Source organism: Podarcis cretensis (assembly GCF_951804945.1).
Source record: "Podarcis cretensis genome assembly, chromosome: 8".
Lineage (NCBI taxonomy): Eukaryota > Metazoa > Chordata > Lepidosauria > Squamata > Lacertidae > Podarcis > Podarcis cretensis.
This window is the reverse complement of record NC_137177.1, coordinates 31,039,401-31,067,292: the sequence shown is the minus strand read 5'-3', so window position 1 is coordinate 31,067,292 and position 27,892 is coordinate 31,039,401. Positions and strand designations below refer to the sequence as shown.

Here is a 27,892-nt window from a genome sequence, read left to right as displayed (position 1 = left end):
TGTGCCTGGAGATGTTACAGTTGAACCTGGCACTTTTTCATTCTACCACTCAGCCACAGCTCTCCCCAAGAGGTGGGATCTATTACATCTGTTCTGAAGCAACATAATTGGCTCCCTATCCACTTCCAGGCTCAGTTCAAAGCAGTGATGCTTATCTACACAGTATGAGACCAAGATACTGGTTGGATCTTCTTCTCCCATACTCCCATGGATGTCCAATTTAAGTAAGGCAGTCAGCAAAACTGGAGAATACCTTTTCAATGGTGGCAACCTTGCCTGTGAAATTGCTACCTGAGGAAGGCTTGTCTGGCTCCCACTTTATTGTTGTCCCTTCTCAGGCTTTCAAAAAGCTTTTACAGTTTTTAAGTTTTCCTAGGTTTCTACTTTTACTGGAGGCCATTTGTTTGTTTGTGCTTGTTATTGTGGGATTTTGTTTGTTTGGCCCAGAAAAAGCCAACTAACTTTGAAGGTGTGGGATAAATCTTTTTAACGCTAAACACAGAAATCTAACTTCTAAAGAAAAGGGGTTTTAGCCTAGTCCCTGCTGCACTAACTTTCTACGTTCAAAGGCACAGGTTGTCCTTTAAAAAGAAATATATAGTAGTAGTAGTAGTCATCATCATCATAGTATTTACATTTGTTTACTGTCCTTTCAAAAACCACAGGGCAACCAAAGCAGATTCTGTGCCAAAATCAGGCCTAAACCCCAATTAAAACAGATCTAGAAAATCAGCTTTCTCCAAGAGCACACGGATCTGGTCTGCAACTGCCCACTCAAAAATCTTGTCCGAGAAGGGGAAATTGGCAGCTGGAAGTGTTGGATTATTAAGGGTTCAATGGACAGAAATTCCCTTTTGTCCTCCCCCCTTCCAGCAACTCTCTCCTTTCCTGTTAACATACCATACACCGGCGTCTTCCCTGGCAGGATGACTATGATGAGCTGGAGCCCTGAATAGGTGTTCTTAAGGTGACGGAACATGGGCTCCACACTGTCTGCACCTTGTGCATATTTGCAGAAACACGGCTGGCCCTGGATTGGCATCCCTGCATCCTTGGAGATCTTGCGCAGCTGGTCTGTAAAGTTCCTACGGCACAGGGGCAAAGAAAATGAGGTTTGAAAGGAGGATGCAGGAAGAGTTTATTATGACTGGTTATCCCTCTAACAAGCAGTGCTGTTGCATAGGATGGGGAACCCATGGCCTTCCCAGCTCCCATTAGTCCCAGCCAGCAGAGCCAACACTCAAGAAAGATGGGAGCTGCAGTCTAGAGGGCCACAGGTTTCTCATCACTGCACTGAGGGGTGTTTTGGGTCCAGGACGGAGAACTAAAAATCCATCTCAAAAGTCTGCTTGTCCCTAAGCCCACAGGAAGCAGTGAAGGGAACCAGTGGCCCTCCAGTTGTTGTATTTTTGACTACAGCTCCCATCATCCCTGACTACTGGCTACTCTGGCTGGGGCTAATGGGAGTCCAACAACATTGGGAGGAGAACCTGTGGCCAACCCAGGAATGAAGGAACCATCTCCAAGCAATCGCCCATAGCCCTGGATGGGAGGGAAAACCCTGCCATACTCAGGAACAAGGCCCCAGGTTCTATAGCAGATGAGGAACTGCTGCCAGCTTCTCAACACCAGTTTTCTAGGGGAATTCCCAAAAAACTGCCGCACACATTTTGAAGGAGGTGGGCTACCAGAATACATTATGCTGCTGCTTCAATATCGGATCCAGCTCCCTATTAGAAATCTAGGAAGCTGCCTTATACAAAGACGAGCCATTAATCCATCAAACTCAGTATCACCTACACCTTTTGAACTCTATCTGGAGATGCCAGGGATGGAACCTGGGTCCTTTTGCTTGCAGAAGAGTGTCTCTAAGCCATTGTCCTTCTATAGCCACATCCAGTTCCCCACACCCACAAACATACCACTCACTTACTTCAGAACTTCTTCCCTGCATTGCTTCTGGGGGGCGAAACAGGCTATGGCCCAGACTTTGATCTCAATGCCATTGTAGAACTGCTTCCCCCTCATGTCCCATACCCCCTGGTTGGGTGTGGCGATGGCACGGTTCTGCAGGGAAAGAAAATAGTGAATTGGTCTTTCAAAATAAACACCACCTACCAGGGGAGTTTTTTGGGACGCGGGTGGCGCTGTGGGTTAAATCACAGAGCCTAGGACTTGCCGATCAGAAGGTCGGCGGTTCGAATCCCCGCGACGGGGTGAGCTCCCGTTGCTCGGTCCCTGCTCCTGCCAACCTAGCAGTTTGAAAGCACGTCAAAGTGCAAGTAGATAAATAGGTACCGCTTCGGCGGGAAGGTAAACGGCGTTTCCGTGCGCTGCTCTGGTTCGCCAGAAGTTGCTTAGTCATGCTGGCCACGTGACCCGGAAGCTGTACGTCGGCTCCCTTGGCCAATAAAGCGAGATGAGCGCCGCAACCCCAGAGTTGGCCACGACTGGACCTAATGGTCAGGGGTCCCTTTACCTTTACCTTACCAGGGGAGTTTGGGAATCATTTGCCCTACATGCCCCACACAGATAACCGTTTTAGAGGATGGCTAGTCAATTCAGGGGAGAGGGGCCTGGGGTTCATCTGGCGTCAATATCCAAGCTTAACTGTTTATTAAAATCTAAGAAAAGCCTGCTGAATCAGGCCAATGGTCTATACAATGGTCTATACAGTCCAGAATCCTGTTTTCACAGCGGCCAGTCAGATGCCTGTGGAAAGCCTACAAGCTGGGCCTAAGCGCAACAGCACTCTGCCCAACTGCGACTCCCAGCAACTGGTAAACAAGAGGCATACTGCTGCTGACAGGGGAGGCAGAATATAGCCATTGTGGCCAGTAGCTTGCGCTCCATGCATTTGTCTGATCCTCTCTCAAAGCCATCCAAATTGGTGGCCACTCCCACCAAGCAATATAAATAATAAAAATACACAAGTTTCCCTATTAAAAACATCACTGAATTATTTAAAATTAAAATTATTTTAAAGCACCAAAACAAAACGTGCAACACCCGCCCTCAGAAGACCCTGCCACAGTCATCAGTTAGCAGCCAAAGGCTTCTCTAAACAAACAAAGTTATTTCCCTGCCAGCAAAAGGGGACTAGCCTAGATTCCCCCTGAAGGGAGCTCCACAATCCATTGCGAGCAGCCCCCAAGAAGGCCCTCTCTTGTATCCTTCCTGTGGTGGGACAGATATAATTTTATTCTGTAAGCCATCTTGAAAGGATTTCACCCGTAAAAGATAACAGTCATAAAATCGTAGAATTGTGGAGCTGGAAGGGTCACCTAGTCAAGACCCCCTTGCAATGCAGGAATCTTTTGCCCAATGTGGGGCTTGAACCCATAATCCTGAGAATTAAACACAATTTATATGGTGACTGATGGAAGGCTTTGGGGAGGGGGTGTCAAAATGTCCATTCCTTAGATATTACTACTGGTCAGTTACTCTAAGAGAATCTGCCACCCCCCACCACCAAGAGCACTTGAGAAACCCTTGGATGCTTACCCGTCCTCCATACTGTAAAATTGGGGCTGGCAGGACACGCCCAGTCACTTCAGTCATGTCATCCTTCACCTTTATGCCAAACTCCTGTATGTATGGGTCCAGGTTATAACTGGCGTTCTTCATCTGAAAAACAAGGATGGTTACATTTTACTGAGTGCCTCACTTTCTGCATCAACTTTCCCCATGCTGTGCTTTACGCTGCTCTAAGTTGGCTTTTTGCTGATCTTTCTGCTTTGGTGCTTATGTTTTGTTTTAAGGGCTCCTTCTGAAAACAGAATTTCCTATTTTATTGTCTATGTCCATGGTGGAGAGCTGAAGCTGGCTATCGGCTTGGTTCCTCAGCTGCCCCACCCACCACAGGTCAACTCTGACATCAGATGACTACTGCAAAGGGGATAACTCAGCTCCACTCAACTGATTGGTACCAACAGTGCACCCTCCAAAGGGCTTGTTCTCAGTACTCATCAGCTGATTGGTGCCAAGAGAAAGCCCCATCAGCTACACTAGGGAATTCTCACCAGGAACTTCTAAGGCAGCCAGTCTTTATCTGCCCCACATTTGAATTCACATATTATGTCAGGTGTGGTGCAGGTGGGTGTGGTTTGGGGCAAATGGCCTCACATGCCTAATTAGGACCCCTGCCAGGCCAAATTAGGCTCACAGGCCAGAAATGGCCCACAGCTGATCTATGTATACATACTGCACAAATAACTTTTAACTTTTTATTTTTCACATATAATAACACACAAAAAATACAATACATAGAATTCATGGGAGGTATACAATGCTACCCTTTGTGCCGCTATTCTTATTTTCATAATACATAGGAAAAATGTGAATAGCAATGTATTGTTTCATATCAAACTATCAAGTCTCTCCAGTAAGGTTATTGTGAAGCTGCTGCTGAGGTTCCAGTTTCACAACTTCCTAACCATAGAATGAACCCAAAGCACTGCCCTACAAAATCACCTTCCATGCTTGTCTGTCTCGTCAGTTGTATTTGCTTCATCAATCCTTCCATTAAAGCATTTTGCTACAATAAAATTTTCCATTCCTGAAATGCCCCTCTCTCTCGTTTTCTGATTTCTTGCTATTACTTATCTAGCTGCAGCCAATAACATCAATAAAACCTTTTTATATGGTTCATCTGAATTTTGGCCATCAAATATAGTTAACAACACCAGTATCAGGAAAGGATCTATGTAGTAGCTTATTATTTTACTACATTCCAGTAAGATTTCCCCCCAAAAAACTTGTATGACATCACATTCCCACCACATATGTACGTATGTGCCCAATTCTGGGCACCCACATCGTCAACATACAGGACTCACTGCATATATTAAGCTTAGTGTTCTTAGAGTGAGGTATCAACAATGTGTGAGTTTAAAAGAACCTTTTCTCTCTCTCTCTCTCTCTCTTTTTTTTTTTTTTGCTGAAACTAACTCAAGGGGTTTCCTTTCCACATCTCTTTCCCATTTTCCATTGTAATATTAAAATTTAGTTTTAAACTTGGCTGGAAGAATGATATATAAATATAATAAAATATATTTATCCAAACAGAACAGGCTTTCCAACAGCTACACTGGCAAAAAAGAAACACTACTCATAAGAGTGGAAAATATAGGCAATAGTTTAAGCAAAGCATGGGCAGCCAACAGTCTTCAGGATAAATAACACAGGTCTGGCCTGTGAAAGCTCCTAGTGGAACACTTCAAATGATTATGGTGCTGGAATCTGTCAATGGATTGCAGAAAGCTCTACCCAGGTAATGGCAGGATCGCATCACTTCAGCACTAGTTCCATAAGATCTGGAGGGATTTAGGTCAAAGGTTTTGTAGCTAAACACTCAGAAAGCCCCATACTTCCTGCCCTGCCCCATCCTAAAATTCTGGTAGATATGAAGAGATACAAATATTGACAGCAACCTAGAACTCCTGAAGTTTTAAAGTACATGAGTTTTGGCTTTGAGAGACTCTGCCATAACTCTGCTGGCAGAGACTACCCGAGTTGTTATAGGGTTGGGTGGAGGCAGATCTCTGCCCCAGCCAACCCCATTTGAATTGCACCACTAAATCATAAAGCTCTCACTGTCCTCAGCAGCAGTTCACAAACCCTCACTCGCAAGTTGCCAGCCCAAAAGAACAGAAAGCTCACAAGCGCTTGCTGCTTCCCTCCCACAAGAGCAAAAAGACAAGAGGCACATACCAGCCGGCTAATCTCCTCTTGCCTATCCGGGGCAGACCTCGCTGTTGCTTTGATCATGGTGGAGGTCTGATTGTCCGTTAGTTTCTTAATGCACCGCTGGCCAGCCACAATGTTACATACCTGCCAAAGACATTTATTTTTAATTGTTGTTTTCGTTAAATTAATGTCTTGCCCTTTGGCCCCAATACTGGTCTTCCAGATGGACAACAATGAAAGCATAAAACAAACACACACTTAAAACTCAGATCAATGTCAGCAGCAGCATATAAGAACGCTTATGGAAAACAGCAGCAGCTTCCTGTTGATCTGGATCAGCCTGCCCCAACCCCCTGGTGAAACAAGGAGTCCTCAGTACTCCAGAACTGTTGCTCCTTCTTCAGAAGGAAGTTCTACAAAGCTGGCACCACTACAGAGAAGGCCTTGATTCTTGTGTCAATCAGCTTAACCGCCAATGGTAGAGGAACACAAAACAGGGCCTCTCTGGGGGACTGCAGAAGGAGATTCATACAGGATATACCGTATTTTTCCCGTGTATTTTTTGGGACTCAAAATTAAGAAAATGCACTGTGCACTATCCGTGTATAAGACGACCCCTTATTTTAAACTTCAAAAATTTAGGAAACGATATAGTCTTATACACGAAAAAATACGGTACATTAGAGAAAAACATAAACTTTGCCTCACCACAGCTATGGAAAACTTGCAAATACAGTCAAATAGCTCCTGAGTTGGGAGCCAATTTCCCATAGATTTTGTGAGTGATAATGGAGCACTTGAATTTGTAAAACTGTTGTACTAACAGCCCTCTCAGAATCCTGGACAAACCATTAAGACAGCCATGCTCAGGGGCCAGTAAGAGACCATTGGGCAGTGGTTCACTGTGAACATTAAGCCATGGTCAGAAACAAGCCATGGTTTACCATGAACAAGCAGTGTGCTAGTGCATGCTGCCCAATAGCAGCTGCTGAGCTCCTCCCTTCCCATAGACGGGGGGGGGGGGGGGGAACCATGGAGAAGCTGACTTAACATTCTGTGCAAGCCAGCATTCATGGGTTTCTTTTAAAAAACAAAACCTTGGCTTCCAGTAGTAGTTTGCAGAGAAACAATGAGTGCTGTTTCACACATTAGGTGAAGTCAGCCATTCTGTGGTTTTGATTCCCACTTCTGGAAAGGGAGGTGCAAAACAGGTGCAATTCACTGGCATGCACCAGCATGCTACTTGTTCATGGTAAACCGTAGTTCATTTCAAACTATGTTTTACCAGTACGTGTGTACCAGACCAGTGTGTCTGGCAGCTTCCTGTGTTCCAATCCACCATGTATCCACTAGTCACTACTGAGTCCCGCCTACCCTTAATTTGAGCCAAGCAGGCAGAATTTGTGCTGAGCACTTGGCATGGAAAGGGACAAGGGAATGGGGGGCATCGCATTGAAATTATTCACCAAGGGGACTTTAAAAGGCAAGGTGAATGGGCAAGATTAGGAGCCTCCAATTAGTTTCAGAGCATTTGCTATGGGGAAGGATTTAAAAAGATTGTCCCCTTCTTTTCCTTCTCCACCTGCTTTCCCTTCTTGCATCTTGACTTTTTAGTCTATAAGCCTGAGGGTTGGGCCTGTGGTTCTTTTCTGTCCGGAAGACATTATTCGTCTGAAAAGCAGGATAATAAAACACAACAAAGTTAAATTTTAGAATATGTGACAGGATGCTCTGAGAATAGAGGGCAAGATTCATAGAATTGTAGAGTCAGAAGAGGCCCTGAGGATAATTGATCAACCCCTGCAATGCAGGAATATGCAGCTGTATCATATGGAGGACCAAACCCTGCAAACTTGGTGTTATCAACACCACGTTCTAACCAGCTGAGAAATCCATGGGACTTTACACAGAAGTGTAAAGCAAGCAGTCAGGATTGGTCAAAGTCCCATGGTTGGGAAAGAAAGAAAATTCAGCTTATTTCTTTTTCATTATATATTTATTATATTTTATTTATTTATTTATTTATTTATTTATTTATTTATTTATTTATTTATTTAATTTTTATTCTCTGTGTATAAAATTGCAGCGTTTTGTTTTGTGTCTGTGTGTTTAGGCACTTCTTGTTTCTTTTTTAAAAATTTGTTTTTCAGTAAAAATTAAAAGTCTTAAAACCGCTGGAGGCCGAAGCACAAAAAGGTTCAAAAGGACAACAACGAGTACAAAACAGAACATAACTGTTCATGCAAGGGCGCGCACACACACAAACACACACATACACACTCACTCTCTCGCCCCCCCCCCCCCACTATAACAGCAAAGCCTTGAGGTATTTCAAAGCCATCTTCCCCATCCCATTCCAAAAATGAGTTTTCACCTCCAGAGGTAGATATGTGTGCTTCTGCTCTTGGCCGACTTGAAGACATGGCAAGTGGGGGTACTTGAGCTGGAGGTTGTATTTCTGCTTGAAGTACTGCGCTACTGTGCACTCCACCGTCTGACCGCTCTCCAGCTGGAGAGGGAACCTACACAGAAGAAATCCACAGCTGTTTAGAGAGCCCGGTACAAAACCAGGAAAAAGACCTCGAGCCTCTCCAGACTGATTGGTTTTGCAGGTGCACTCTACAACTTGTACTGCGCATTAGTGGTGAATTTATGCTGGACCATCCACACATCATTCTGCTTTGTAAGTGGTTACCGCATTATTGCTATCTGGAAGAGCACTCTTGCCCTATAGCAATGGCGTAGACTGGGGGGTGCAGGGGGGCCAGCTGCACCGGGCGCAACATTTGGGGGGGGGGCGCTCGCACTCACAGCTCTCTGCCCCTACCTGGCTCACTCACTCTCTCTCACTGCAGTGCTGGCTGTGCGAATCCGATCCGAGCTGCCGGGTCGCCGCCCACTGTGGAGGGGGAGGGTGCCAGGCGTGCGTTGCGGTGCGGAGCAGAGAGAGAGCGAGGGAGGGACTATCTGGGGGAGGGGCAGTGCAGCGGCCGCCCAGCGCAGCACTGAGCGCGGGACAGAACCACACCCGACCAGCCCAGGCAGCAGCAAGAAGCAGCTGGCAGCGGCGGCAGGTTAGGGGTTAGGGGCGCAAATTACTTGCCTTGCCCCGGGTGCTGACAACCCACGCTACGCCGCTGTCCTATAGGGCAACAAAGGCAGGACAAACAACAACTCCAAAACATTTGTATTATGCGAAGTTGCAAGATTTCATCTGGCTCTTAATTCCACCTTCAGGACAGCTTTCCCCACACTGACAGTTGAAACAAGTCACCTAGCAGCAGTGCACACTTCTTCCAAGAAAGTGCCCATCAGTCAGTTCCCAAGGCTTCCTGTATCACCAGACTAACAGTGTTTTTTCTCATTCCCCTTTCTAAATGCTACCCAACTGATGCTAAATGTCACAAGGTAACACAGCCCCCCCCCGAAACACACAAACACACACCACAAGTGTCTCTTCCCCTTCCCCCAAGCTAACAGCCTTACGTTTGGTGGCTAGCTGGCCTCCGAGTAACATTACACACACGGTATTTCCTCTTCATCTGCCCACAGTGAGTCACCTCCACTTTCAAACCTATCAAAAGAGAAAGACATCTGATGTCAATCCATTTATCAGCTTATTGATCCAGTCAACATATAAAACACAGAACGCAAAGGAGGGATAGGGTGTCCCAGACTTTCCACCATGGCCTCCAAAATATTGCCCCTCTTAATTTTGCCTTTTGCTTTGCATCTATTTCCTTTGCGGCCCTGAAAGAAAACCACTTGCCAACTAGGGCCTTTTAGAGTCTCTGCCCTCTTTTACCTTTGATCTCCTTGGTGAAACGGACTCTCTGAGAATCAGTCAGGGGCTTCGGCTGCTCATCAATGTTCCGGATGTCGAGCACCTCACACATGAACTCAATCACGGGCTGGGCCTTGTAGAAGGCTGTCGCTGATACTGTTGTGGAGTGAGCAGACAAGAGTGCAGGTCAGTCCAGGCAACAGCAGCACAAGCATCACGGTCATTTCTTGACTCACTTTCTCTAGGGGTGCTTCCAGACTGCCACCATTTTGCAGGAGGGGTTCGAGCGCATACCAGAACTTAAGGTTTATGCAATTGACATGGATTTAAGTACTGTCACCCTAGCACAACAAATCCATTTTTAAATGATTTTTTTGCAGTTTGGAAAGTGACAGAGAAAACTGCGGGATAAACAAATGACTAGTGGAAAAACATGTAAATACTCCATAACGAAACCAGGATGATGATGATTACTACTACTAGAATTAGTATACCACCCTTCATCCGTAGATCTCAGGGCCATTCACAGCATAAAAATACAAGATATAAACACAAAATTTGTAATAAAAACAAGAACCAAAGAAGAACCCCCTCCCTCAAATGCTCTAGAAAAATCACATTTTAAAAAGCAATGCAACACTTGCAGAGAACCAGATAAGTTTACTTATGTTTATATAATACATTTTTGCTCTGCCTTTTATGAAGCTGCTTAGGGAAACACCAGCCATGCATGCTGTCAGAAAACCTGTGCCTGTGAACTGTCAAAATAATCACCACAATGCAAGCTACATCTGACCAGGTTCTTGTTCTCCATTGAACCTATCACAACAGTTAATTCAGGCACCTCTGGTGAACAGGGCCCCATAGAACCTAAGAGGCATTGCCAACAATCTTTTTTCAGTCACAGACTTCTGGTTGGGTATTCTGAATGTTTTACAGTTACAGGGTTACATTACTGCATGCATATAATTACCATCAATATTCAGCATCATCTTCCACATAGCGGGCCTGACAGACTGGTGGAACCCAAACCAGACCTCCCGACCGCCTCCCAGCGGGTGATAGTATCCTTCAGGGGGAGAGAAGAAGGAACGGCCCACTGGCGTGTACCTGGGAAGGCCAAAGAAAATGAAGAACATTAGCACATGCTATACCCATGTAGGACAGCAAACGTTGATATTTGAAGTCTAGACTGAGGCACAAAAACCCTTCAAGAATGTCCCTGGGCCTCAAATCTTCTTAAAGATTTGTCACTAGCATAATTTTGCCCAGTTCTTTCCTCATACCTAGGCAGTGGCGTAGCGTGGGGGGTGCAGGGGGGGCCAGCCGCACCAGGCGCAACATGGGCGGGGGGCGCGCTCGCACTAGCAGCTCTCTGCCCCTACTAAAATCCACGGGTTAGGGAGCCCGCGCTCGCTCGGCTTGGCGAGGAGGTCGCGGAAGGGGGAGAGCGAAGCCTTCTGCCGCGGGCCAAAAAAGGAGAGGAAGCCGGGCGGGCGGGCTGGCTGGCGGGGGTCTGGCTGCGCCTGCTGCTGCCGTTGCCACTGCTGCCGGGCTTTGACAGCTTGGCGAAGCAGAGGGAGAGGAGCTTTATGGTAATTGCGGCTCTCTCTCCACTGGCCTTCTGGGTAGTGAGCCGAGCCGAGCAGGGAGTCTGGCGAGGGGGCGGGAAGAGACTTTCCCCCCTTTTTTCCACCTCGCCTGGTCAAAAAGGAGAGCGGAGTCTCCTCAGGGCACCCTCAGGCAGGGCAGGGCAAGGCAAGCAGAGCGAGGCGGAGGGGGGGGGGGAAGCAGCCAGGAAACGCCGCGGTGTGGAGGGGGAATCAATTAAGGAGAGAAAGCGAAAAGCCTTGGAGAAAGGGAAAAAAGGAAAGAAAAGAGGCAGCTCCGGGAGAGTGGGGGGGGAAGAGAAGCCTCGCTGCTGCTGCTTGGGAGAGTAAATTACTGTACTTGCCTTGCCCCGGGTTAGGGGGCGCAAATTACTTGCCTTGCCCCGGGTGCTGACAACCCACGCTACGCCGCTGTACCTAGGCACTATTTAATTGGGGCGGGCAGTCTTCAAAGTTGCAAGTTAAAGGATTTCCTTGCTCCATGCATGCCAATCCAATCACTTCAATCTGTGGAACTTGCACCTCTACAAGTGCCAAGCGATGTCCATTCCGCATTTGAAAGCAGTCGTTTTCCTTTAATGAGGCAGCATCTGTGCATTGGAACACCCTGCCTACTGATATTATGTAGGCACCATCACTGTACTCTTTTAGACACCAGCTGAAGAAAGTGAAGAGGCATGAGAGCTACTCCCTCACAGAAAATTCCACAAAAATACAACTCCCAGGGCCATGTTGGCTTCATGGATGTAATATATCTGTGTGAAAACAGGATAAAAGATGTGCCCAGAGTTGTGTGTATCTTCCCTAAAAAAAAAAATGAACTAAATCCCTGGCCACGAAAGTTAGTTACCTCATGGAGGCCAGGTGCCTCATGGCAACATCAAGGGCTTGGACAGATTCCAGCGGAACAGGAATCTGCCCGCTCACCAGGGCCTCATGAAGCATGCGCCAGCTCACAATGGCCATCCACTTGATTGAAACCTTGAATATCCTGTCTTTGCCTTCCCCTGGAATTGTCACCTCAAAGTCAACCTACAAACAAATGACAGAAAAATAAATTCATTTTTTTTAATTGTCTTTTATTGTGTGTTATGATTTGCATTCCACAGTAGTCAGGTTGTACAGTGGTGCCCCGCAAGACGAATGCCTCGCAAGACGAAAAACCCGCTAGACGAAAGGGTTTTCCGTTTTTCGAGGCGCTTCGCAAGACGAATTTCCCTATGGGCTTGCTTCGCAAGACGAAAATGTCTTGTGAGTCTTGCGAGTTTTTTCCCTCCCCCCCTTTTTCTAAGCCGCTTAGCCGCTAAGCCGCTAATAGCGCTAATCCGCTAATAGGGATGCTTCGCAAGACGAAAAAACTGCTAGACAAAGAGACTCGCGGAATGGATTATTTTCGTCTTGCGAGGCACCACTGTAATACAATAAAATACAAGGAAAGAAATAAAGGAACCATTTAAAAAATAAATATGAATATTTAATTCAGACATGCTATGGGCCACCTGAATGAAGCTCATGGAGTACCTGCGGTCCAGAGTTTTGTGAACCCATACCCTATATGGTATGGCATGGAACTATGGCTTTGGAACCCCTGCCTTATATGGTATGGAACTAGAACTAGGAGTGAAGGATTGAAGAAAAAGAAGTTCCATTAGTGAGTTTGTTTAGGCCTGTTGTATAGTCATTTTTAGACAATGAAACAGTTGCTGTTAAGCTCCTGCTGTCTCTGGCATTCATTAAACACAATTCCAGCTGAAAGCACAGTGCTTTGCAAGTCCCCTTCATCAGGGGCTTGAGTTCAAGTCAGGATACAGAGGGAGAAAGAATTGAAAACACACTTAAGAGTGTGTTCCCAATTCTTTCCTCTGAAGCTAGGTCGCCAGACATCAAGGTGATGTCAAGTGACTGACATGTAATTTTTAGTCACTGCCATGTTGGATGGACAGCAGAGGTAGAAGGGAACACCAATGCAGCTTCTTAATTCTCCTGATCCTTCTGGCTTTAAAAAGGAGGGTGCCTGAGGAAGCCCAACCACCCAAGAGAACACCGCCCTCTTACCCTTTCATTGCCAATGGGCAGGGCAGTGACCGTATAGATGTTCTTTTTCCCATCGTACACCGGCTTCCGATCTCCAAAGATTTGAGGTTTGAAGTGTTGTACCATGTATTCCACAACCTCCCTGCAGAGAGAGAGACCAGGAGGGGAGGGGGAGGAAGAGAGAAGCTAGAAGGATTGGCTAGCAGGTTCACAATTCCAGTAAGAAACTAGGACCAGATGTATGACTGGACTGGGAGCAGCCAAGCTAGAACATGAGGGAGAACTCAGGATCATTTGAGTCAGTGGCTGGTGCTGGAAAAGTTTAAGTCTCAACATGCAGCAAGTGGAAGGTACTACTCTGCTGAGTAAATGAGTACAATAGGCTAAGCACCCAGATTTACCAAGACTATCTAATACAACAACTTCGTATTGCTTGGCCAATCACCTCGGCTGATCTTGTATTTTCCCTCATTCCCATAAGTGATGTAACTTGTCTGGAAAAAATTTCAATTGGAAAATTTTCCTTATGTAAATCATAGTGATCTGCATCAGGAAAAAAAAACCCTGATTGCATTAGAAAATTTACTAATGCCCTAGAGAGCAATCTAATAACGCATGTTTATTTTACTGGAATTTAGTAAAAAAAAGCTTTAAAAACCATCATAAATTGCCAGGCTTGTTTAACGTTGTGTTTGCAACAGGCATTCGTTCACTCTTATTAATAAACTTTTGAACAGGACATTTTCCAGCCCGAATCTCAAGATTCCCATTCACAAACACTGCACAGCAGCCAATGAAGTAGTTGTGAACTCCACAATTCTGCAGAAACACAGCAAAAGTGACAGAATTTAATGCTTTCATCGCTAGACTGAGACAGATGGGTTAACCTGAAGTGGCAAAAATGAGGTAGAATGCTTGGTAAATGATTTGTTTCTTTATCAGGTTTCTTGATCGCTCTTCACCAAAAATGGTCACAGGGTAGTTTACCAAAAGAAAAAAGAAAAAAAGGCAATATTGGATAAAATAAGCAGAAAAACTTTTTAAAATCATTCTTGGAAATTACATAAATGTATGCAATTTATAATAGAAGGCCTACCAAAAAGAGATCTTTCATCTGGCATCAAAACAAATTTTATTATTTTCATTTATACCCCACCCTTCCTCCCAAATATACAGCTAGGGTGAGATGCACTTCAGGAGAGGTCATTCCAAAGACATGGAGTCACCACCATTAAGGCTCTACCACGCATCCCTGCATTATGCACCTCGTTTAACATAGGGATGACCCAGAAAGCAGCCTTTTATCTTAATGCAGGGTAGGTTGATACTGGAGACAGCATTCTCTCAGATATTTGGGCTGCAGATCATTCAGAGCTTTAAATGTTGTCTTAAGCACATAGTTTTGTGCCCGGAAGGTAACTGGCAACCAGTGTACCTGCTTGAGTTCTATTCCTCTCCACACTCTGGCTGCCACATTCTGCACTCGTCGCAGTTGTTGAATTGCATTCAATGGTGGCCTCATAAAAAGTGTGTCACAGAGTGCCGCTAACTGTACCCAGGCTATCCCTGTCCAGAAAAAGACTGCAGCTGACACGCCAACCAGTGAAGAAGTATGAAATTTGTATTAATGTTTTCCTCCAAAAAAATCTTATTTTTAATTGCCTTTGATGATATGCTAAGTAAGTTTTCTAAAAAAAATTATTTGAATAATTTTGATGTTTATCATAAAAGTTACTTAAGCCTATGGGTAATGCCCTGAAATGATCAAAAGCAACATTGACCAGGCAAATACTGACAAGTCATGGTCAAGCATGTTTAAAGTAGACTTGGTCAACCTGGTGCCCTCCAGATGTTGTTAGACGACAGCTCCCCTTAGCAGTATGGGAACTGTAGTCCAACAACATCTGAAGGGTTGGACTTTAAAGCATTGCCATTAGGAAATAAGAAGATCAACCATTTCTCCACTTAACTATTTTTTATTTTTTATTTGTAACTGGCCTGACTGCCAGTTTTGTTTTTTTAGGTAATAAAAAATGTTATTGCATTTTTACTTCACGCTACCCAAAGGATAGGGCGATATATAAATTTCTCCCACCAAAAAAAAAAAAAATGTACCATCACAATAACTGCATGAAGCAGGTGAGGTTGGCTGTGCGCAACCTGTCCATCTAATGAACTTCATGGATAAGTAAGGACTTGGACCTGTGTCCCCTCCTTGGTCCTAGTCTGACATGTTGGCCTGTGCCACTGATGACTGCTTGCATTCAGAGTTGCAATGTGCTTTCTGTTATAAGTAGGTGGCCAGTGGGGGCACACTTGCCCCTGACTGCTGCAAGGCTAGGGGACAAGTAGCCCATGTTCCTGTCCTTGCTAACAAATGGCACCATAATTTTTATTTTTAAATTACGCTGCCCTCTACCTAGTAGCAGTCTTGAAATATCTGACCAGCATGCCAACTCTACAATGCCTTCAGCTGACATCTCAGAAGCCTGTTTGGTATCCAGGAGCGGGGGAGAGTGAGCCTCTAGAGGTTTCTCACGCCTTCATGGATAGCCAAGCCAGAATTATGCAAGTTAAAAGAGAACAGGTACAAAATTTAATCAGCTGCTCTACGCATGTGCTCCTTGCAGAATTTTCATTCTTTAATTCAGATAACTCTCAATACTGACCTTCCCAAGCAAAGAATTAAACGAACAGTAGAGTTTTAAACAGCAGTACAATTGCCCAAAGCCTAAGGATGGCTATTTTAAAAGCCTGGGACTGCAGCCAAGATCACACAGCTGCTGTAAGCTGACCAGTGATAGAGCCCAAAGCCCAGTTATCTCTCAAGCCGCCAGCGCATGGCCAGAGATGGGGCGAGGAGAGAGGCCGAATTCCCAGTGTGGGCGGAGAGGAAGGAAGAGAGAGATGCTGCAGGAAAGCCACTTCACTGCCGGTCTAAGCATCAGCTTGCAGGGTCAGCTCCCACCTGTGCAAAAAGCGGCAACTTCACTCGTAGCAAAGCTAAATAGTGCCAAGTATCCCACTGGGCAGAAAGAGCTGCAACAGGTGTGCTTGGAAGTGAGGCTCTCAGAACTAGCCGGATGGGGGAGGAGAAGAGATGCAGGGCTCTGCATGCGTTTTCTCCAAGGCCTTTGGCTTCTTCTCAGTTAAAGGGCTGGACAAAAGGAGAAATTGCTAAACGCTAATACTTGCCTTACCTGTTGACTCTGCGAGGGCACTTGTCTGGCTTGATGTCAACTTCATAGTGATAGACGTCAATCTTGGGAATGTCTACTTCAAAGTAGTTGGCTAAGAGTTTGATTGGCTTCCCAACAGTTCCTATCCCGGGCCGGCGAGGAGCTTGAAATACCTGCTGCAGGGGTGGCAGGTAAGTGCCTGCAGCGGTTGCTAGACAAAAGAAAGAGCGGAGGATATTTTAAAATGTCACAGCAGTAGTCTTCAATCTGTCCAAATTGAGGACCAAACTTTAGCCTACACACACATCTGGGGACCCATTACTTAATATGCTGCCGTGTATTTGCACAATGGGGTACTGCTATTGTGACCCATCATAGGTCAGGCTTTGACCTGGTAATGCGCCCAGACCCACCAGTTGAAGACCAATGCTTTAGATGAAGGGTGGTCAACCTTTGGCATTTCAGAGGTCCCAATCAACCTCAGCCAGCATGGCCAAAGGAGTTGTAAAGGTAAAGGGTAAAGGGACCCCTGACCATTAGGTCCAGTCGTGGCCGACTCTGGGGTTGCGGCGCTCATCTCGCTTTATTGGCCAAGGGAGCCAGCGTACAGCTTCCGGGTCATGTGGCCAGCATAACTAAACCGCTTCTGGTGAACCAGAGCAGTGCACGGAAATGCTGTTTACCTTCCCACCGGAGTGGGACCTATTTATCTACTTGCACTTTGACGTGCTTTTAAACTGCTAGGTTGGCAGGAGCAGGGACCGAGCAATGGGAGCTCACCCTGCCGCGGGGATTCGAACCACCAACCTTCTGATCGGCAACTCCTAGGCTCTGTGGTTTAACCCACAGCACCACCCGCATCCCATAAAGGAGTTGTAGTCCCAAGTAAATGACACTGCAGCCAATGCTATACAGGAACATTGATTAATTATGGGAAAGAGTGGTGCAAAGAGCTTTCCAAAGAGATGGCAAGTCTGCAGTTCAACTACCTGTGACAATATGACCCCATCACTTAAAAGGGAGTCAGCACTGGATTTTTAAGTACCGTATTTTTCGCTCTATAACACGCTCCAGACCATAACACGCACCTAGTTTTTAGAGGAGGAAAACAAGAAAAAAAATATTCTAAATGAAATAGTGGATATATGGTTTTTGTGGTTCATGCTGTGGCCACAGACATGTGATCTGACAGTGAGTTTGGAGTAGCCCAATGCAAAAGTCCTGAGGATCCATGTGGATCCATGCTTTGTAACCACGGAGGAGGGAAGGAAGGGGAACCATGGATCCTCTGCTCACGACTGCAGCAGAAAAGCTCAGAAAAACTCAGTTATAATATTTTTAGGCCTGTCAAATGCACTAGTGGTGGTAAGGATAGACACAATGCATGCACCTTGGTGGTTTGTAGGACACAGAGGTGTTTGGTCCAGAAGGTTGGAGAGTTGTTGTTTGGCAACACTGGAAGGGGGGCGCAGGGAGCTCAAACCAAAGATTCACAATAGATTGTTTGGAACCCCAAAATTCATGGTTTCTGGAGAACAAGAGTAAAGAGTCAGATTTCCCTGGTGCCAACACTGTTGCATGAGATGCAAAGTGGTAAAGGAATCTGCCTGAAATAATGAAGATTTCAACCCCCAACCTCACTGAAGGGTTCCTAATAGAACTAGAGGCAACGGGGTGTGGGACGGACCAAGTAGAATTCCCAGATGTTAGGGGCTGGACAGTTTGTGCTGGCTGGGGCTGGTGGACCCTGTACTCCCAGAACACCTGGACTCCCCAGCCGGCATCATATTCATGGGAACACAGGACAGTTCTGGTCTCTGTGCTTTAAAAAAGAGATATTGTAAAGCTGGGGAAAAGGTGAAGAAGGGGAACCAAAATGATCAAGGGGCTTGAGTGACTCCCCTGTGTGGAAAAGTATGCCTTTAAGTAACATTTGCTGGAAATTTCAGGGTGGGAGAGTCTGTTGTGCTCAGGGCCTGCTTGTGGCCTTCCCATTGGCATCTGGTTGGCCACTGTGAGAAGAGGGTGCTAGACTATCAAGGCTATTCAGCAAGGCTCTTATTATATTCTTAGGAGCTGCCTTTTATCAGACCAGACTATTTGTCTGTCTGGCACAGCATTATCTGCTCTGAGCAGCAACATCTTCCACAACCTGGTGCCCCCCAGAAGTTCTGGACCACTGCGCCCATGATTCCTGACCACTGGCTGTGCTGGGTGTTTAAGTCCGAAAGGGTACCAGTTTGGCAGAGGATGCTACAGGGTCCAAGACAGATATATATGCACACACAGCTCCTAGATGTTGATTTTAATGGAATATGCCAGCAATTGAGCCAGGAACCTTTCTGCATACAAAACAGGTGCTTTACTACGGAGTTATCCCACTCTAAGCACTGTTTCCTACTTGGCAGCAGAATTAAGTGGTACAAGTCATGAGGCTATACAAAGTGAGCTGTACCACTTCAGGATGATCAACACTATTAAGGATTCTCTCACTTTTTAAAACCTCCTGCAATAATAAATCTAGTATGTTGGTGATACCAAGGTTTAACCCACCTCTCTCTCCTGCTTTTTATTTGTAGGGTGGATTTTTATTTTTATTTTAAACCACACACACAGCAGTAAGAAAAATAAATGTGATTCTACCTGTGGTCTGCACAGCCCTTCTTTATACCACTCCATTCTGTGGCCATGTGAAGACTCAGGTAAAGTGTGGTGATGATTCAGAGTACAGAAGGGAAATCTCGTAGAGGGAAATTAGCTCTCTTCGACTACTCTTCCCAGAGAAAGAACATTTGGGAAGGATCAATTGCATGCTGTTCTTTTTAAGTCAAGTCACTCGCATGCAATTCCGGGAAGCAATAGGTTCCACCCTACAATCAATCTCAACCTGCCCTTTAACCTACCGGCTTCCCCAGTGAACAGACTTGGGAGTCTGCTCCCTTACAAGGTCACCCAGAGGCCAGCATCCATCTCTGAAGAGCCCCCTCCATACCACAACTGCTATTATCAGCCCTGCATCCCACCCAACACAGCTCTCCAGAATTGCAACATGATTTACAAGCCTCAGCGAGGAGGGTGGTTTGGTGTGGACAATCAGCTGTTGTTGTATGTGTTTAATATTACATTTTAAAATTTCAAATGAAAACCTTGCATTTAGCAGGGAGGTCTTGGTAGTGGTTATGGTAGATTCTGGGTGCAAAGCAAACATTGGGTTGGCTCCAGACTAAGTTAGCAGGATTTGGGTCCCAATGAAATAAGTGGGACAAATTAGTCGTTACTTATTTATGTTGTAACTAACTTGTCCCACTGATTTCAGTGGAAACTTAGTGCAACTAAATTAGGCGGCAACCAGCCAATTATCTGCCATGATTTTCCTGAAGATGATGAGGATTAATTGTCCTTTGGGATAATTTTAAAAATAAATGAATCAGTAGACACCATCAACCAGCCTGACCATCCACAGACAAAAATTGGCAGCCCACACCACTTAGGAAAAAGGACTAAAACGGTGTTCTGTGGAGCAGGGGTGGGCAGGTGGTAGATCCTGATCTACCAGTAGATCTCTGAGTGACTGACAGTAGGTCAGCCAGGGGTTCTGACCCCCAGTTCCTTAACAACAGCAACAGCAGAATGAGTTTTCCCAACTAAATTAGGCCACTGAAATGAATAAAGCGAAGTGGGAGTTGGCCCCTTGGGCAAAGGGACTGTGAACTCGCTTCAGTTCCTGAGCTGAAAACAAATCCTAAGGTCAGGACATGCTCACTTTTCTTCAACTCAAACACTACTCTCTTTTGCACCGGGCTCTGGTTGGTAGCTCTTATAGGTAAAGGTAAAGGTACCCCTGCCCGTACGGGCCAGTCTTGACAGACTCTGGGGTTGTGCGCCCATCTCACTTAAGAGGCCAGGGGCCAGCGCTGTCCGGAGACACTTCCGGGTCACGTGGCCAGCGTGACATCGCTGCTCTGGCGAGCCAGAGCCGCACACGGAAACGCCGTTTACCTTCCCGCTGGTAAGCGGTCCCTATTTATCTACTTGCACCCGGAGGTGCTTTCGAACTGCTAGGTTGGCAGGCGCTGGGACCGAGCAGCGGGAGCGCACCCCGCCGCAGGGATTCGAACCGCCGACCTTTCGATCGGCAAGCCCTAGGCGCTGAGGCTTTAACCCACAGCGCCACCTGCGTCCCAGTAGCTCTTATAATAAGCAACAAAAAGAAATTGGATCAGTCTAAAGTCTGCTCAGCCCTGCAGTACAAACTGTTTAAACCCAAAGCTGCCAGAGACCCCCCCAGCAGAAGTAGAAACTTTCAGGAGGTAGAGTTAGCCATTTCTCTGCCTGGGACAGGATCCCAAGTAACACACCCATTCACACATCTCAAGGACCAGCTCTGGAAAGAATCAGGAATGGTTTGTTGTCTTTTAAGGAAACTATTACTGAGATGGCCAGTTTCTTAATCACACATCTCTTATTTTCTCCTCCCTGGTGTGTGTGTGTCCCTACCTTATACTGACCATGCTCAATTGTGGGTTGTTGTTGTTTTTTGCTCTTCCCTTGAATTGGTAGAATACATTGTTAGTCTTGTTTGTTATACATTTAATTTTGTTTATGTGCTTTACTTTGGTTCGGCTGTCAACCAAAGAAGACCTGCACCACTGTCTGTCCTGCTGCAATTTTGCACACACTTAATGGGACACGGATGGCGCTGTGGGTTAAACCACAGAGTCTAGGGCTTGCCGATCAGAAGGTTGGCGGTTCGAATCCCCGCAACGGGGTGAGCTCCCGTTGCTCGGTCCCTGCTCCTGCCAACCTAGCAGTTCAAAGGCACGTCAAAGTGAAAGTAGATAAATAGGTCCCGCTCCGGTGGGAAGGTAAACGGCGTTTCCGTGCATTGCTCTGGTTCGCCAGAAGTTGCTTAGTCATGCTGGCCACATGACCCAGAAGCTGTATGCTGGCTCCGTCGGCCAATAAAGCGAGATGAGCGCCGCAACCCCAGAGTCGGTCATGATTGGACCTAATGGTCAGGGGTCCCTTTACCTTTACCTTTAATGGAGAGTAAGCCCCAATGAACACATTGGGACTTACTTCTGAGTAAACATGCAAAGGATTTGAGTAGCACACCCCAGAGCAAGCTAGCAGGTTGCTTTGTCACCTACCTCGTTGAACAGATACTTCCACACTGAAAACATAATTTAATGTAAAGTCATTTAAAAAAACAAAACACCCGCCAGGTGTTGAACAATCTTTCAATGGCCGATTTGCATGCAGGGCAGGCGCCCCAGGTATTACCCTTCATTCTACTTCCACGGCCAATGCTTCTGTTACTTAAACCCCTGTAGCTAGTCTACAGGAGCCAGAGCGCCGCTACCGGGTGTTATCCACCACATTTCACCTTAAACACCCCCTGACCCCCATTGCCCAAGAGCACTGCTTAGAGAAAGTAGAGGAATCCTCTTATCCCAAGCCACACTGCTGCGCTTTGCTTTCTGGCTTACCGGTATACTCTGGATTACTCTGCTGAGAGGCTGCTGCTGCTGCTGCTGCTGCGCTTCCTTTCAACACAGTCTAATTCCTCACTGAGAACAGCGGTTCTAAACCTCAATGCAGGCCACTTGAAAACTGCTGGGGGGGTCTAATCAGACAACTTAATAAACTTTATTAGTTCTACAAATCAAGGCACATCCACAACTCACTTTTAATAACCCTTGTCTTTACTCTCTAGAGCTGTGGTTCCCAATGTGGGGCACATGCCCCACAGGGGGGCAATTTGATTTTTATGGGGGGGAAATTCGAGAATGTGTTAGACTAAGTTAATGGCCTTGTGAATAGGAGTTCATTTTTTGAATAATAAGAATTATATGTCATGGGAGGCGGGGGCGGGAGGCATCAGGACTTTAGAGATGCTTAGGTGGGGCATGGTCAAAAAAAGGTTGGAAATCACTGCTCTAGAGTGATGGATGTGACTGTTTTATGAACTAAGATGTTCTGCAAAACTGATCTCCATATTTGGGGGTAGGGGCAGAATCCCATGCAAGGCCAAGTACAGATAGATATTTAGTACAGATACCGGTAGATATTTCTCAATGGCTCCACAACAACATTTCCACATATCATAGTTCTAGAACTATTGATATATAAGGAACAGGTTCACATGCTTCTCTGGAATTCGAAAGGAACCGTTCTAAGAAGCATCCTTGGGAGCATTCAAGCAGCCCTCTCCAACTTGGTGCCCTCCAGATGCTCTACACTAAAACTCCCATCAGCCCCAGCCAGCACAGCAAACATGTTACTAAGGGAAGTCAGTCTGCCACAATTGTCAATGACTTTTAAGAAAAGAGCTAAAAACCTCTTCCCAGTCTCCTGTGCCTCATTAAATGACGGCTGTTGAGTGCCACTGGGGGGTTCCTTGCTGATCTGGTTTTGATAGGACTGCCTTACTCAGAGAGACCACTGAGCCATCCAGCTCAGTAATGTCAACAACTTATCAAGCGTACTTTAAGAGAAGAGAGTCTACACGCATATATGGGACGCAGGTGGTGCTGTGGTCTAAACCACAGAGCCTAGGGCTTGCCAATCAGAAGGTCGGCGGTTCAAATCCCCGCGATGGGGTGAGCTCCCGTTGCTTGGTGCCAACTCCTGCCCACCTAGCAGTTCGAAAGCACGTCAAAGTGCAAGTAGATAAATAGGTACTGCTCCAGCGGGAGGGCGAACGGCGTTTCCGTGCGCTGCTCTGGTTCGCCAGAAGCAGCTTAGTCATGCTGGCCACATGACCTGGAAGCTGTCTGCAGACAAACGCTGGCTCCCTCAGCCTGTAAAGCAAGATGAGCACTGCAACCACAGAGTCGTTCACAACTGGACTTAACAGTCAGGGGTCCCTTTACCTTTACCTTTAAGAGAAGAGAGTCTACACACATATAGATAGGGGTAATCCAGTTAACATAGTATACATGGACTTTCACAAAACTTTTGGCAAGGTAGCTCACCACAGACTTCTGAGTAAGCTTCTAGACACATAAAAGAAAGCACTTGTTCAATCAGGGCATTGTTCAACCATTATTAAAAATAAAAAATCTCCACTGATATTTCCAGTAAGAGAGATGAAATTGTCAATTTGGGACAGGAGATTAAACAGGCTATATATATTGAAGGTGTGGAGTTGAAAAGTTCTTCCTTGCCCCCAGAACTTAAGGCTCTCCCCAATGCACCTTTGCCATACCCTTCCCACATCCTGTGGATCTGGGTGCAAAATACTTTTGTGTCTAAGGACTGCTTTGGGGGAAAGGAGGAGTTGAACAAAAGAAAGTATGTGGCTGGATCACACTTGGCAAGATGGCATGGCTAAGCCCACAGACTATTAAAAAAGAAAACCAGAATCTTTAACACACCCAGTCTGAGAACAGTCTGTGGCAGGGCTCCTGCCGCGTCACTGCACACGTTTGCAGGACAAAAATGAATGGACAAGGCGCAGCTGTGGACTAGAGAGACACACAATGGGGACCAAACTCTCCCAGATTCCCCCAGGGCTCATTCAATGCATCTTCCCTTCTCTCTCTCTCTCTCTCTCTCTCTCTCTCTCACCCTCCTCACCCCTCCACCTGCAATACAGATCAAGTTGAGGATTAGCTGTTGCTTTTCCGCAGTAACAGCCTCAGCGAGATGGTTTGGGACATTTCAAAAGTCTTAAACCGCACAGAAGGAGTGAAATTGCTGTGGAATTGCCAGGATGCCACAGAGTTTCACATAAAACACAAATGCAGATTTGCTCCAGCTTTCGGACCGTTGCCAAGCCCTGTCTCTTGAAAGCCTTGCAGATTAATTAATGAAGTCAAGGAATCAATGCACAGATTAAAAGTGGTTGCCCGTGAGCGACACAACAAGGGGGATGGCTGGCGGGCCAATTATGGCTGGACGGCAGACAAGGGAAGAGTGGCCACGATGCATAAATTAAAGCTCAGCATCCCAGCTGGCAAGATGAGACTCCAGACATTAGCTACACACCACCGCCTGAGAGCCTTGGCACCCAGCTGCTTTCCCACCCCTCTTTTCACGGCACCCTAGGACTTACCCATGGCAGAATGCCTGCCCAAGAGGCAAGCGACACCAACACCCCCCAAAGAACACAGGAAGCTGCCTTAGCCCAAACCAGACCATTGCTCCATCTGGCCCAGACAAGAGACTGTCTAGAGTTTCAGATAGGGGTCTTTCTCCCAGCCCTGCCTGGAGATGCTGGGGGGTTGAGCCTGGGACCTCCCAAAGGCCAAGGAGATGCTCTACCCCAGAGATTCAGACCTCCTCCAAAGCACTTTCCCCAAGGCACCATTAAGCTTTTTCAGCCAATACTTGCCCTACCCCAGAACGTAGGACGCTGCCTTGTTCAGAGTCAGGTCATTGATCCATCTGACTCAGTACTGCCTACACCAGCCTTTCTCAAACTTGGGTCCAGTGCTAGAAACTCAGATATATAAGCTAATCACTGGTCTACAAATGACTGGCAGCACCTCTCCATGGTTTCAGGCAGGGGAAATTCCCAGAGATGCCACTGAGGATTGAATTTGGAGCCTTCTGGAAGCAAAGGAGGTGCTCTATCACTGAGCTATGACCAAGACAGGGAGCAGTTCTGAGGTTCATGTCCATTCTATATACTTGCAGTCAGGAGGGCTAGATGCTTGCTTTAAAAATACAGCAGAGACAATACAAGTCTTGGCACTTTGCCCAGTGCTCCTGCAATATCACAGCTCTGGTTATGCAGCATGCAAGGTGGTGGAGGCAGGGAAGTGGGTGAGAAGGTCTTCAAGCCCAAGATCTGCTCCTAATCTCAGCATGATCACAGGTTCTGGGAAAGTAGCATTTGAACATGACTTTTATGTATTTTCAAGTTCCTAAGAAACCAAGCTTCCTGAGTTCAGAGCTATGATGGCAAAAATACTCAAGGTTCCTGAAATGAGACAGCCAAGATGCACTGGTTTTCCTAATTCTCAAAAGCTCAAGATTGTTCAGTACCTAACTGCAAAGTTTCCAGTCATATCCAGGGGCAACATCTTCTGAATAAATTTTGCAGAATAAGAAGTGCAAAGCGGCCACCTGTTCATTATCTCCAATATGCAGAAATGTGGTATGCAAATTGTGCTCATTGCAAAGCAATTTAAATGAGTTAGAAGTTTCATTTTAACACTACCTTGCAGGAATGCCATAACTGTTCCTTGTTTGTGTGTTTGAGCTTTTGTGATTTCATGACAGAGAATATTTTTTTAAAACTTAACATCTCACACACCCTAAAATACTGGAGAGTTTTAGTGGTGGCACAGTGGTTAGAGTGCCAGACTAGGACCTGGGAGACCAGGGTTCAAATCCCCACTTGGCCATCAAGCTCACCAGGTAATCTTGGGCCAGCCTCTCAGTCTAGCCCACCTCACAGGGTTGCTGTGAGGATAAAAACAGATAGCTAGCTGTACTATCTTAACCAGGGGAAGAGTAACAAAAAACAAAACACAATCATGTTTAGAGGTAGAACCCATGCTTTAAAAGACTGTTTAAGACTTTGTTGGGTTTTTAGTTTTACTAGAGGAAGGATCTTAACCTAGACGATGGTCACGGATGATGGAATTTGTAGTCCAACATCTATAGGGCCACCAGGTTTGTACCCCTGCTTTAGCTGAAATTCAAGAAGACTAGCTAGGCCAACTAAGTTCTGCTCAGAGAAGAACCATTGACATTAATGGACCAAAGTCACTCTTGTTATTTCATTTCAATGCATCTATTCTGAGTGTGACTAATGTTTGATATAACTGTCTAGAAATAAAAAGATGACAAGCAATTCCAGGGACCCCGCTGTGCTCCTTGAAGGAAGGGAAGGAAATTAAGAGACAACAAGGACTTCCATACTCCACTGTGGCTCTTACCTGTAAAAGGTGAGCCAATGATCCACAGAACAGAAGGGTGGCAAGGGGGGAATCAGCAACCACAATGAACTTAACTTTACCAGATGCAAACACAACTCCCATTTGCACCAATTAAAAACAAAGATGATTGGATTTCTGAGCACATGGCTCCACAGAGCTGTTCACAACGGAACGAAATATACAAAGGTAACAATTCAATATATCCACTTTATTGCAACACTAGCCCTAAAAGACAGTTCAAAATAGACTGAAATACACCAGCAGTGAAAAGAAATGTCAGCAGACCCCCAGAATAGAAACCCCCATTTATATTACACGAAGGCCCTCATGAAAAAGTAGGTCTTCAAGGCCCATGTAAAGACCACATGGGATGGGTCCTGCCCAACTTAGAGCAAGATCTAATTCCACTTAACTGCGGGGCCACCACCATGGCGGCCCTACTACGAATACCATCCAGACAAATTGTCTTCGCAGATGCAGACGAGACATTTGGGCAACCCAGTCCTAAAGAGCTTGAGGTCATCGCCATGGCACAGTTGAAGAAACCGCATCTACAAAACGCAAGTAACCAAAGCCAGCACAGGGGAACCCAGAGAGACAGTCACCCCTTTATCAAGACCTGCCCCATTCTCCCTCGAAACAAGGGGGTGCCTCTCTGCATACCTCCACTCACCATGGCAAAGTTGCATTAAGCCTCCACTTTGTCATGCAAATGAATGAGCCTAGGCAGAGGGGCACAAGGAGGGGAAGAAACCTATTTTCAGTTGCAGCACAACACATCCAGCAGTATGAAACCAGACTTTGCCACTGAAAGATCAGGCAGCAAACTTCTTTTTCCCCCTGCTCACCAGAGGCAGCATATTCCAAAGAGAACGTCCACGTCTGGTTTCCCCCTGAAACCCATCCTTCCCCCCAAGCATCTTTATTTGGGTGTGCAGAGAGAATTCAAGGCCTCCGAACCTCTGTTTTGAGATAATCCCCATCCTAAACAAAGGATTTGTCTTAACAGCTGTCAGCCAGCTCTAGATCAACAGCTGCTTGATGGGGGCTGCCCTGTTAGGAGGGCATGAAATTAACATGTCTATTTAGATCCTTGCACCCCCAACACTGGGGGGGGGGAGGGGGATGCACCAACGATCCTAGACAACACAGGACACATGGAGTAGTTTTGTTTTCACTGAGGCTTTTGGGAGGATAAACTGCCACCTCCACCCTTTCTCTCCCACATACTCTCCTGCTGTTTCAATAAATTAACTGGGGGCAGAGAGAGAAGTGAGATCCCAAAGGGGAAAGAGGGGGAGGGGGAACCACACACACAGACCCACTGCTTTCCAAATGGCAGCAAAGTTGTGACTGCGGGCAACACATGTCATTAATCACTCCTCTAGGAACCAGCTCTCAGTCTGCCGAACCAAACACACACAAAAAGGATAGACAGCAAAGTTTCCCATTCACAGGGGGGTCCCCAGCACCAGGGGTAGGGGATGCCCACACCCAGCCACTGCCAAGGGGGCTGGGGAAAGGCATTCTCAAGGCCTAATACGTTCCAGCACCTGATTTTTAGAAGATGGAATCTAATTTCTAAAATTAAACTTATCCTGCATAGAACTATGGATTAGATTGGATTGGGTTCCTCTCTGGTGCCTACACAGGCTGGATCTAGACACATCAAAGCAGCGTTAAAACACGTACGTTTAAACAGAG

At 46.2% G+C, this 27,892-nt stretch overlaps 1 protein-coding gene across 2 annotated transcripts in view; it reads right to left on the bottom strand.

Annotated features, from left to right (window-relative positions):
• The window catches only part of LOC307222444 (protein argonaute-1), a 48,429-nt gene that overhangs the window by 13,018 nt on the left and 7,519 nt on the right, over positions 1-27,892 (bottom strand). Inside the window, exons 2-12 of one of the 2 annotated variants that reach the window (XM_079987715.1) lie at positions 16,317-16,506; positions 13,138-13,258; positions 11,933-12,114; positions 10,446-10,582; positions 9,494-9,628; positions 9,175-9,262; positions 8,063-8,210; positions 5,713-5,832; positions 3,505-3,627; positions 1,934-2,067; positions 901-1,085 (exon numbers count right to left, since the gene is read on the bottom strand). In XM_079987715.1, coding sequence (XP_079843841.1) covers positions 901-1,085; positions 1,934-2,067; positions 3,505-3,627; positions 5,713-5,832; positions 8,063-8,210; positions 9,175-9,262; positions 9,494-9,628; positions 10,446-10,582; positions 11,933-12,114; positions 13,138-13,258; positions 16,317-16,506 — 1,563 coding nt within the window. Of the gene's footprint in view, positions 1-900; positions 1,086-1,933; positions 2,068-3,504; positions 3,628-5,712; positions 5,833-8,062; positions 8,211-9,174; positions 9,263-9,493; positions 9,629-10,445; positions 10,583-11,932; positions 12,115-13,137; positions 13,259-16,307; positions 16,507-27,892 lie in introns of those variants that run through there. The other variant, XM_079987716.1, reaches the window with a different exon arrangement.